The sequence below is a fragment of the Gadus chalcogrammus genome, chromosome 16, assembly GCF_026213295.1.
Source record: "Gadus chalcogrammus isolate NIFS_2021 chromosome 16, NIFS_Gcha_1.0, whole genome shotgun sequence".
In the NCBI taxonomy this organism is placed as follows: Eukaryota; Metazoa; Chordata; class Actinopteri; order Gadiformes; family Gadidae; genus Gadus; species Gadus chalcogrammus.
In genome coordinates this window covers 24275020-24287840 of record NC_079427.1, presented here as the reverse complement: position 1 = coordinate 24287840, position 12821 = coordinate 24275020, and the positions used below count along the sequence as shown (strand labels likewise).

General features: G+C 44.9%; 1 protein-coding gene across 3 annotated transcripts in view; it reads left to right on the top strand.

The window, feature by feature from the left end:
* Positions 1-12821, top strand: part of tpst1 (tyrosylprotein sulfotransferase 1) — a 29512-nt gene that overhangs the window by 15166 nt on the left and 1525 nt on the right. For 2 of the 3 annotated variants that reach the window (XM_056610626.1, XM_056610625.1), the window contains exons 3-6: positions 1307-1505; positions 10763-10813; positions 12441-12504; positions 12599-12645. In XM_056610626.1, coding sequence (XP_056466601.1) covers positions 1307-1505; positions 10763-10813; positions 12441-12476 — 286 coding nt within the window. In that variant the 3' untranslated portion in view covers positions 12477-12504; positions 12599-12645. The remainder of the gene's footprint in view (positions 1-1306; positions 1506-10762; positions 10814-12440; positions 12505-12598; positions 12646-12821) is intronic. The other variant, XM_056610627.1, reaches the window with a different exon arrangement.

Genomic DNA, 12821 nt, shown 5'->3' with positions numbered 1-12821 from the left:
TTAAGATTGCCTCTATGGTTCCCCTAAAGGAGCCTTTTATTTCAGAGAGTAACAGCATTCTGCCATCTGGTGAAGGAAAAAAAACAGACTTTAGTAGATCTGCAATCTAGTTCAACGACCCTGTACAGAGAAACTCACCTAATTGATGGATCAGGATGTCCATGCTCTTTTATTCAAGCTGCTGTTTTAATATTGTTAGCTTTGCTTATTATACAGGTGCCTCAGGTCAGAGGCCCTCCCAGACATAACCTATAACCGGCTGGTTCTCAGTAATGAACAGCAGTAGTGTTGCCCCCCCATTAGTTGTAGCCTGATTCCATAATGTCTAATGTACTCTCTTGTGAGTAAGCGGAGTGGTTAGTCATGGGCATCATGGGTCTAAATTTTGTCCAATAAGAAATAGGTTAACCTTGCTCTATCCCAAAAACAAAGGCGGTAGCCTTTCACTTTCCAAATCCAAACGCCTGCTTAGTAAATGATCCATGTTGGCTAATTTCTTGTCTAAATCTTTTACGTTTTCTAGCCATTTTATCTAAAAAAAAAGAATCATGCAAAATCAGGCCCCTATAGTTGATGGTAGGGAAGAGCTCAGTATTTTACTTTTTTAAAAGATTATATTTTTTGCATTTTTGTGCTTTATTCATGAAGATGCAGTGAGAAGGAAAAGTATGCTAGAGGGGAGGTAATGCAGCAAAAGAGGAATCCAAAGGTTCCGCAGCGACCTGAATCCTCAGGTCGCTGTGATCAGGGCTGAGCCTTAGTGGTGGTACTTGCTCTACCCAGTGAGCCACCCCATTTGCTTTGATTTAAACTGGAAGCGAGGAACTGCTCAAAAACATTAGAAAAACATAAAGAAGGAAGTGATGTCGGGAGGGGGGTTTATCCACTGCCTTTGGGGAAGAGGCTGCCAGGCAGGCCATCTTTAATTGTGCATGATCCTATTAGGGTCCAATTAGAGCTACGAGCAGCTAAGCGGTCTGGAGCTTGTTTTCATAATTTGATTCGGTACAAGACACACAGTATAATAAACTTTTTGTTCTGCTGTTATGCTATGATGGTAATGTAGGAAGGCGTTTTTCAATTGATAGTTTGCCATGTCATGCATATTTCTACATGCATTATATATCATCACATCTTAATTCTTTACTGTATTGTCCTACCGCATTGACCACATCAATCAGTGTTTAAGCGTCTGGACGAGGATCAACCTACTAAATCAAGTATAAGAGGAAGCCCTTTTCACTTACAATGAAACACCCCTCTTGAACCCTAAAGTTTTGGTTGCGTGTTGTTCTTGCCCACGCAGGGTGGAGAGGTCCACAGACCAGGTGATCAAGCCGGTCAACGTGGAGGCCCTGTCCAAGTGGGTGGGAAAGATGCCCACGGACGTGCTGCGGGACATGCCGGCCATTGCCCCCATGCTAGCCCGACTGGGCTACGACCCCCATGCCAACCCCCCCAACTATGGACGACCCGACCAAAAGGTCCTGGACAACACACGAAGGGTGAGTACAGGGGTAACAAAACATTGAGATGTACACTAGAACACCGCTTTCGTCGCCTCCTAGGCATCACGCTACCCCGATCTTTGAGCCCCCTCTCAAGATCTGAGCAGTTGCAGACCCAGAAGGGTGATTAAAACCAAGAAGCCATTGATTTCCGTGCATGCACTCTGTTGCCGCAGCCACGTCCTTGCCACATGTCAGCCCATTCTCTGAGCGATGGTGAAGGCGGTGTCTATTTTTAGGCAAGAGATAATGTTTTATTTAATCCTTTTTCTCAAGCGGGGCTATCAGGTGATCTTGCCCCCCCTGCCCCAGGACCTTGAGTTTCATACATCTACACATGATTGTACTGTTTCTTGTGTACTTTCATCTTTTCCCTTTTTTCACACTACTAGTTCCTGGGGCTTCTGCACACTTTTTGCCAAACTGCTGGCACTCAGTGAAAATGCAATGGCGTGCAAAATGGACAGTATGTTTTACATTTAAATACATTTGTTCAAAATGTTTCCATTTAAGCTTGCCTTCAAAGTCAAACGTGTTTTTTTCGGTGGTTTTGGGTGGAAATAACCATATGTGGCGCATATCTACAAATTCAACGTTAAAATGTATTTCATATGGCTGCTGCTGAGTTGTATTGCCCCTAGGAATTCTGGGTAATGCCGACACTTGCCAAACAAATCCTGGCTAGAGCAGCCTACTATTGGCAAGTCAATTCTATGACGCTATGCACTCTTTCAAGTTCTTGTTCCTACAGCATGTTTGTGTTAAATGGCTGGCGTCCATGAAAGATTAGTTGTCTCTGACTCCTGGAACGGACAGCTACAGAGCCGTGGAGGGAGTGAGGCAGAGAAGGAAAGGGAGAGAGAGGAGAGGGTATTGAGCACCTCAATGTGCTGCCTCTCGGGCTTCACATTGTGTGTGTGTGTGTGTGTGTGTGTGTGTGTGTGTGTGTGTGTGTGTGTGTGTGTGTGTGTGTGTGTGTGTGTGTGTGTGTGTGTGTGTGTGTGTGTGTGTGTGTGTGTGTGTGTGTGTGTGTGTGTGTGGCCAATAAATGTGCACATGTAGTTTTTTTTGGTCTGCAGTACTTCCCGTTGCGTTGACACATCCTCATTCCTCACCCACACAACGCGCTAATGTTGTAAACATGCGTACAGACCACTCTCCGTGCTTGCATATCTCGACTGCTCATTATCAGTGTTTGCTTTCTGTGCGGATGCGTGTCCTGTTGTCGTGTTTGTGTTTGTGTGTTTTCTCGGAGGGGGCCATCATCTGTTGTCCGTCCGATGCTGATTAGAAATGTCTGGCAGAACTGGGGTGTTTTGAAGTCACCGCTACACATGAGGAAATCAAAGGGTCCATGGTCTTTTATAAGTCGTGCTACGAATGTCAAATGTTTTTGTTTGTGGCTTCATGAGCATTCAACAATAACGATGGTTATCCACTTTCATCATGTGGCATTAATGAAATATGTTTCGTAGCTTGTATAGCCTGGAGCAGCATGTGTACAAGCAACATAATCATACAACTTGGGTGATATGAAATCATGGGCTTCCACGTTGTGTGTGTGTGTGTGTGTGTGTGTGTGTGTGTGTGTGTGTGTGTGTGTGTGTGTGTGTGTGTGTGTGTGTGTGTGTGTGTGTGTGTGTGTGTGTGTGTGTGTGTGTGTGTGTGTGTGTGTGCGCATATGCAGGGAGAATCTGAGGTGCAAAGTTTGTTCTCCCTTGCTCGTGTGTTTCTGTGGAATGTGTTGCCGCAGCAACCAAGGCAACATTGCATGCTTCTCTATCTGTTAGAGAGAGAGGGAGGGAGGGAAGGAGAGTGCGAGACGTCCCCGTTCTGCCTGAAGGAGACGCCAAGGGCTTTTACTGGAGTGCCCTTCAGCCTCCACCCTCTGGTCCCTCAGACAGCGCCTGGCGTGGCAGACAGACTCGGGGGACCCACTCACTCAGCAGAACAAGTAGATTATAGCCCTCCCTCCCCCTGCCTCCCCCGTCCCCCCTGCCCTCTGCTTCTCCTGGCCCCGTCTTGGTGGCACATGTAATGGCGCCCAATGAGCAGACGGATCAAGCAAGCAACGCAACAAATGCTGTATTATCTCAATAAATCATTATAAATGAGCTAGATATATTGGATTTAAGGTTATATTGTATTATACTTATTATATTTTATTATATTTATTGTATTGGATATTGCAGTTGGTTTTGACAATGGCACCATGTGCAATAGAAGCCGGCACAAGGTAGGGTTGTCAATAAACATATGCATGGGGAAATGAGTTGGTAGAGTGCAAACTAGCTGCCTCTTGAAATCTGCTAGGCTCTAATATCAAATGCATTATACTTGGATTTAAAGAAGGACTGGGTAAGATTCTCTATGGGCCTCATTCTGTTTGCAAAGTGATTACACAAACATCTACATCACTATAAAATGCCTGGAGTGGAACCAGAGCATATTTATTTTTCGGTGAGCTTACGTACAGAGACCATGAGGGCAGTGTGCGTGTGTATCATGTTTTAGTGCTATTGAGCTCAAGCTGAGCCATGGAAGTCACTAGGTCTGGCTAGAAAGGGCGACGGCGTGCAAATCCCAGCTGTGTTCCATCCTCAGTGGCCATCCACAACGCAGCAGTGTGCATCCTCATGCGATAGGTCTAACCCCTACCTGCTCATGGATGCTATCCGCTAAATCACTGACAGCTAAAAGTGGCATTTAAGGTCGAATTTTTAACTTTCAAATAACTAAATATCTGCCATAATTTTTCCTTTCGGCATGACACCATACTGTGGATCACTGAACTCTTCCAAGTCCCCACTCCAAAGTCAGTGTACAATGCTGTACATGCACGGGCCATCTGTGTAAACCATCGGAACCTGGGTCTGGTCAGCAGACCCCAGCTTCTGGCTCCCAAGTGTTGCACTGCATTCAAAGGAAACCACTAACCCTTACCATGGCTGCACCACATATGGAGAAACGCTCTCTGGAGCTGCCCATCACACTTTCCCCCGATGCACGCATGTTCCTTACCCAACCGTCTCCCCTGTCTGGGCAGCCACTCTGAACCAACGGCGTGCAGAGTATGGTCGGGCCGCTTTGCATGATAATAAGGTTAAATATTTGGAGAGAGAGAGGGCGAGACTAGAGTATCTCATTTACTGCCCTCTCATCCTGCTTGTTTACAGTTCTTAAGGTTTAGACCCATCCGGATAAGAGGTAATCCTTAGAAGCAGTCTGCCTTGGTGCTCTGGTTAAGTCTGGCATATCCAAACCCTCCCCCAACCCCTTTTGTTGATTCTAGTATGGCAATTTTTTCAAGAATAATCCATATATGACATGGGGGGGTTGGGGTTGGAGGGGGGGGTTGGGGGGGTTGGGGTTGGAGGGGGGGGGGGGGTTGGGGTCCAACATTTCAACTGCTAGGATTGTTTAGGGAAATAAAATATCATTATTATCCAAGGCTAGCTTTTTATAGTGAGTGGTGGAATCAAATCTTGCTCTTTCACACTTTCCATATTATGGCCGTACATTTTTGTTGTTTCAAACAATACTTCTCAGTAAGTCTTGTGTTAAGGTCTTCCTTGCAGTGGAGATTCTCTGATCGGATAGTCGTAGTCAACGGGTCCAGAAAATGGTTGATGGGGCTCAACCCAGTAGCCCAGGGCTACGGGGCGGCGTCCCTCCCTGGCAACCAGCAGGGGCTTCTGGACCGGCTCCAAAAGCCGCAATCAATTTTTCTTTAAGTGGCTTTTGCAGTTGTTCCAAATCCCGGGTGAGAAATGGATATTGGCGATCAATACATCCTTGGTGTCTCTCAAAGCAACAATAAAATAAATAAATAATAGATGCGGGAGATATGAGTAGCCATATGTGGGAGGTGTTGGGTGTCTCTTGATAACATGGCTGGGCTTCAGCCTGGGATGTTGATGCTAGCACGTCCTCGCGAGGTGTCAGCTAATCATCTGGTATTGATCTCTGAGCCCATGCCTGTTATGATCATCATTGCTTTGCTGATTATGATACTTATTGGACTCATGTTCTTTGACTGGATACATAGATGTAGTGCTCTGCGAGGCTGGTGGATGCAAGTAAGCCCACAGTTATAGGTCAGTTCAGGCCATTGCTAAGCCAATGGTGGCCCAAAATAGTAGCTTTGGTCAGTGTGTGGACCCAGCTGCAAGTGGGTGTTTGTAGCTTTTGAACCGTAACACTGTATTCAGGTTAAGATAAATCCAGGTCACCAACGGGGATTCCTTGGTTGGAAGGCCTGTGTTGCTTGTAGCTTAGCGCACTGCGGTCCCCTCAAACAGCCACCACACCAGATGCTGCAGATGGGCTGATTCCCCTTATTGACTCCTAATGGACTTCCTTCCCTAAGGACCGTAATCTTTTAATGCCGGTCGCCACTGCCTTTACCCCCATCACAGTCCCGTAAGCTGATACATAATGGCCGGGGTCAAGCAAGAAAGATTGCACTGATGCCCACTGCCTATTTCTATTCAAAACCATGTATTAATATGCTAATCCTGCATTAAGCAGTAAAAATAACATGAGAAGGTTAACAGTGCAATATTTAATGAGCTATTTCCTGAGTTTATCCATACGTTCCTGGGGTTACATACATAACACATAACATGTTTAAATCCTGTGCTATACAAATAAATAAACCTGCCTTTAAATCCAACATCCAAAGTATTTGAATGTTCAATTATATCCAAATATTTTATCCAAATGTTCTCAATATGGTGGATTTAGCTTTGAATGTGAAACGTTTATGGTTAGCTGGGGATGTTGGCCATCTGTGTGTGAGTGTGCCCCAAGGCAATGTAATGGGGCATAAGGAGATTACAAGCTACAAATCAACGCTTTTCCCTGCCATGAAGACGGGCACAATCTGAGCTTTATTATCTGTCAACACACCAGATTGTGCAATCTCAACTTTGTTTTCCCATCAAATGTCTTTATGGTTTCTCTTTCTGGATGAACATGAAGTTGATAACCTTTTTCTGTTCTGAGGGAACACCTAGTGGAATGTACTGACTGGTAGGATGGCACGAGACAACCCTACAGCTAAAACAACCTCGCCCAAACGTCGTCACTTTTTCCAAATGCTTTGCGGTGGTATGGCTGCCATTTTGGCCCGCTCAGCAGAGAATGTTTGACTCATAGGATTTGCTAGGTTTAGTGCCAAAAACAGATCCGCCTTGACTAGACGGAGGCACGGTGCCAGCGTCGTCTGTACTAAAGTGGTTCTATACTGGAAAAATGCAGGGAAGGGACCAAAATAATAAGCGCACTTTAACCAAATGCAAAGATTAGTTGAATAATTACAATTATCAGAGGCAGGACATGGTGATGACGTGTGTAAGGTTCACAATTTGGTGAATCCATCACGTCATACATCCCAGTCCAGATCTCTCCTCTAGACCTTGGGAGAGATGACCAGGGGCTTTAGTGCTCATCTTTCTTGAAGAAAAACCTGATACCACCATATTGTCACCATGGTGATCACATGCTAGTTTGGGCAACTCCGCTGGTGAGAGAAGGGACACATGGAGGAAGCTGTGACACAATGGAGATACTGGTGACACATTGGTTTCACACTGGATTATGTTAGCTGGTAAAGGTATCAGTTCTGTTGTTCAGAATACACCCCGTACCATCTTAGGTGGTGACTGCTACCATTCAAACAGTCAATTTCTATAAAATCCTTGGTTGTAATTTTCAGGATATGGCAAGATAACGTGCCGGAATCACTGCAATTGGAAAACATGGAGGGTCTTTCCAATTTGTAATTTTTGTCCATACTTCGATTTAAAAAGCTGTGTCACTCTCTACATGATCCGCTAAGCCGCCCGATCCACTGTACGAAAAGCTTCACGTTTCACAGTGGTTTACATTTCCCTCCTGCATGTGTTTACACACCAAAGTCTGCAAGGAATAGGTTAACTCTGACATTTGAAAATGTCTCGAAGGGTTGGACAACAAAGCGTCAGATGCCCGTGCCTCCTTCGTTGTGTGAGCTTGTGCCGTTAATCTTAAAGCATTGTTCATACATAAGGAAACGCATTTACCAGCATTTCGATACTCGCTTCTATTCACACAAATAACCCCCATAGCGTTGAATTATTGTTAAAGGGGACATATTATGAAAACAACACTTTTTCCTGGGATTTGGGTTGTTGTTTTGGGTGTCTGGTGCTCCCACACGCATACAAACTTTGAAAAAATTCTGTACATGATTTTTTTGGGTGAGATATGGATTTCTGAAAGTACCCCGCCTACAGGTACCAAAAGAACGAGTGTCAGTTCTTTGCAATAAGAGCATTGCTAAGATTTTGTGGACCAGCGGACGAGCAGCTCCGGCGGGGGGAACTCGTGGCAGCTCAGCTCCGGGAGTACAATCCCTTTCTCTGCCCGCGGCACCGCCGGAGCTGCCGGATTGCCGCCGAAGCTTTGGCGGCAGTCCGGAGGAGGGGACATGGAGAAGAAAGGGGTTGTACTCCCGGAGCTGAGCTGCCGGATAGGGCTGGGTAAATAAATCAATTTCATTTAAATTTTGCAATTTCGATTCGTAGGGCATGAGTTCGATTTTTTTTATTTATTTTATTTTATTTTTTACCATTATTATTATTGTTGCACTTTAATAAGCAATGCCTTAATGCAATTTGCAGTCATAGAATGTTGTAGTTCAAGTACACTTTCACTTGCAATTCCTTTCTAATTTCAAAATTGCACTTTTGAGACTTGAGACAGTTTTGCTTACAGCTCATGTTTAAACTGTCCAATTTACAAGTTTGCATTTAAAACCTGTTGTTTATGGTGAAGAGAAAAAAATAAAGTACATTTGTATTTTGCAACACAGTTGAGCCATTTTCATTATTAAAGAGCAGATCGAATCGTGATTAATCAATTCAGAACCCTATGAATCGAAATCGATTTAGGAAATTGGCCACGATACCCAGCCCTACTGCTCGACTGCCGCCGAGCTACCCCCGCCAGACTTTTCAGCTCCTGGAGGACACCCGCCGGAGCAGCTGAAATGCTTCAGCAGCAGTTCAGCTCCCGGAGTACATCGCTGGAGCTGCCGGCCAGACCGCTTCAACGGCGGCCGGACTGCCGCTGAAGCTTCGGCGGCAGTCCGGCAGCTCCGGCGCGGGGAGCTCGGCGGCAGTTCGGCATCTCAGCTCCCGGAGTAAAATCCCTTTCTCCTCCATGTCGCGGGTCATGGACTTCAGAGAGTCAAGGCCAAAGTTCCTTTCCCCAATTCTTCTAAACCATGGCCGAGATATCCCCCACTACGAGTCTTTACTTGTTGACGTCAGACGCAGTCTTTATGATTCATAATGTCATCCGAGGCGCACATAGGTTTTGGCCGTGATATTAGATATAATATTATATAAATACCCATACATAATATTATTATTATTATATTATATAGATATAGAGCTCCAGGTGTCCGCAAACAGAAACAATCCCTTCTCCTCCATGCTGTGGTTCAGTCTGACAGCTCATTGGTCAATGGGCAGCAGCTCATTTGCATTAAAGCTACAGACACCAGAAACAGCGCATTCTGAAGGGACTGAAACAGAGGGGAATTCCTAAGGACGATTTTTTTTCCTAAAAGTTATTTCCGGCAAACGGCTTCAAATACAAGTTTTCGGGAACTGAAATACTATGCTTACTTGTTGTGAAAACACCATAATATGTTTCCTTTATTATACTTCCAGATTGAAAAATAACCTCAAAATAACACTCCGCAGCTGCGAGGTCTCATTGCTGCAGTTCCCCCTGTCTCTGCCTCTTGATGTTGTTTCCACTCAGAAAAGGGTCCGGGGGAAAGTTATGAACACAGTCTTGCTTCTTCTGAGAAATGACGAAGGCATACAAAATGGCCCCCAAGAGGAAATCAGAAACATGTTCTCCTCTCCCTGTCTTGTGCTCTCTCTCTTGCTCTACTTGGCTTTAGTTAATCAGGATCCTGGCAAGACTGAAGCTTAAGCAGGTCACACAAGCATGCATACAGACACGGAATTAAAGAGTTTTACCTCATTTAACTTCTTAAAATCACGTTCACGCACCCCATTCAGTATACGGAAACCTGATATTGTCTGTTTGACCCAACCAGGGATATTGATATCAGACCGCCAACTTCCGCTCCCCATCTGCATGGCCCATGCAGGCTCCAGGAAAGGACACTGTTATCCCTTGATCTTTTAGCAAGCCACTGAGGCCCTAGTTGTGAGGAAATGGATCCACGTACGCGCGCATGGATAGATAGGGCTTAGGAAAGAGAGGGGTGATGAGGGTAGGACTGCCGACGCCACCCTCCATTGTTTCCAAAGGTTCCCTCACTCTTCATTTAATTTTCATTGTGCCAGAAGGCAGTTGAGGGAAGTTAAACAGCAACCATAAAAAACATTTACGTTTCTTGGATACGAAACAAATGCAGAAAAGGATTCATGACCGCTGTTTGCTAAGAAATAAATATGCCATAGTCCATTGTCTCTTCCACAATCAATATTACTCTCTGTCACTATCCATGCATCTCATCCATGCAACACTCACTCACTCACTCACTCACTCACTCACTCACTCACTCTCCCTATCTGACTCTCTCTCCCTCTCTCTCTCCCTCCCTGTCTCTCTCTCTCCCCCTCTCCCTCCCTGCCTGCCGGACATGTATTTTTTTAACCATGAACACACCTCCTGCTACATGCTGATATGCTGGCAGCTCTCCAGAAAAGCAGCCAGTAGAAATCCCTCTCTCCAACCCTTTCTCCACACGATCCATCCCACCCTACAACCCACTCATCCAAAGACCGAAGCACACCAATCATAATGTGTTAGAATTAGCCCTACTATTTGGAACGAGTGGGGGAAAATAATACCCCTCTACATCAGAATGTTGGGTCAATATGGTTCTAGTTGTTGTTGTTGTGAGGGTGGTGCCACAAATGATGTGAAAATCACGCTCTGTATGCTTTGAGTTGAACATTACGCACTCATGCACACACACACACACGCACTACAACAGGGACCCCTTGAGATAGTGGAAAATCTGATGAACCTGGCCCCACTTGGTATCCCATCATGACCGCGTGTCATTTCCGTTGTGGATGCTGATAGGATGACTGGAGCAGAGTGTAACGAATGTGTCTGAATCATGTCTGGTTCCCTCGGTCCTGATCGAGCTGCCTAAGAGGGAGGTCCGAAGTATGTTGTTCATAGCCTCTAAACACCTGGCCCTTTTGTTTTTCCAGGTCTTTAAAGGAGAATTTCAGCTCCCAGATTTTCTAAAAGAACAGTCACAGGTACAGTAAGCATTCTGCCTGTTGTTCTGATCCTTTTATACAGTTTTCATTTATTTATGATTCATGGCTTTTCTGATTAAGTTACTCCATGTGCAGCAAATTAGAAGATCAGACCGCAAAATGTCATCTGCTTAGAGTTATTTAGAGTTATTTTTGTCGTCTTTGCTCATGTTTCTTTAGACCTCACTTTTTAGCCTCTAATTTTGCCTTTCCTTATCTTGCGTTTGGCCATTGTTTCCTGTTTTGGGACACCAGCTTGTCTTTCGTGGAAGCATTTCTGTTGTCTCTTCTTATTGCCGCTGAGGTCTCCATCTGTTTGAGACTTTCCATTTCCCAACGCTTTGCAAAAGACCACTGTCACCATCTGCTGGTCGTAAGGGTTTTCTGCACTCAGGTGTGTGTGTGTGTGTGTGTGTGTGTGTGTGTGTGTGTGTGTGTGTGTGTGTGTGTGTGTGTGTGTGTGTGTGTGTGTGTGTGTGTGTGTGTGTGTGTGTGTGTGTGTGTGTGTGTGTGTGTGTGTGTGTGTGTGTGTGTGTGTGTGTGTGTGTGTGTTACGGCCACCCTTTAAAACATGGCTCGCGGTTCGGCGGCCAGTAACATGACAGGAAAACACAGAAACCAGAATTAAAGTTTAAATAATAATGTCTCTTTATTAAACGAAAGTCGTTCCCAAACTCCCAACAACGGGAGGCCGGATTAACCAAAAAACAAAAGGGGTGGAGGAAGCCTGTGCCAGCCGCGCATTGGGCCGTCGAAACCAGGACTTTACCTCCTCCTACCCTACAATTCCCAGACTCTGCAAACCACAGAAAACACAAAAAATACCTATTCTAACAGAGATCCGAACAGCTCAGGACAGCGTGACAATGCCAATGGTGAGAGAGAGACCCGTGCGGGAACACAGGCCACGCCTTAAGTGGCGGTAGTAGCTCCACCCCCGAATCAGGAACACCTGAGAGACGGAAGAGAATAGAGCAGGAGGAATAAGCAAAAAGGGGAAGCGCGTAACAGTGTGTGTGTGTGTGTGTGTGTGTGTGTGTGTGTGTGTGTGTGTGTGTGTGTGTGTGTTTGTGTGTGTGTACTCTCAATGTCTTTACATCTTCTATTAATCCATTTTTTTTTCTTTCTCACGGCACTATGCTATGCTGTCGATTTTTTTAATACATGCTACAGATGCTACAAATTGCCATATTGTGTAGTTCCTGGATCTTGTCTTAATGATTGATTATCACTAGGTCACATAGTAGCATAGTTTCCTGAGTTTCCTGTCATCTACAGGCTTAATTCCATGATTCACTTAACAACATGACTAACTGCTTTCAAGAGAAATCTGTCAAATTTGGGCGACTGTTTTTACTTTTTTTTTTTTTTACTTAAAGTGCAGCATTACAGGGCTAAATTGTGACCAAAGAAGACGGATGGACCTTTTTAAAAGTGTTTTTACAAATAAAATGGCGGAAATCTCACAAAAGCAGTCGTGGACAGTTTTTCTATTGAAAGCACAGAGCTTAAACCTTATCCTCTCACCCTGCAGATTAGTGGGTGTGTATGTAAGTGTGTTTATCTCGTAGATTCAACTTGAATTTCCTTAAACAAGTTTTCCTTTTTTTCCCTCTCTAATCCTTAGCTTCAGAAATCTCCAGAGAAGCCCAGTCCCACCTAGAGAGATGAGGCGTGTTGCGTCACCACAGGTACAATGGGCCTCTGTTTATCCTCCTCTACGGTGGACGGCTGACGTCTAAGCCATGGTCACGTCTAATGCCGCCTTTTCTCAACATTATCTAGAGTCGTCTTGGAGATCTGCAGCCTGTTACCCCCTGATACACTCATCGGTGAGTTACGAACCCCTCGCCTTAACACACAGGCCCCTTTTTTAGCTGTCAGCTTTCCCTGTTATTTAGAATTTCTACTTTTTTCCCCCTAAATCCTTGTATGTGTCAAGTAGTCAATCAATAAAACCAATGTTGGAACATAGAAAGGTTTTGTGTTATCTGGTAAAATCTGAAAT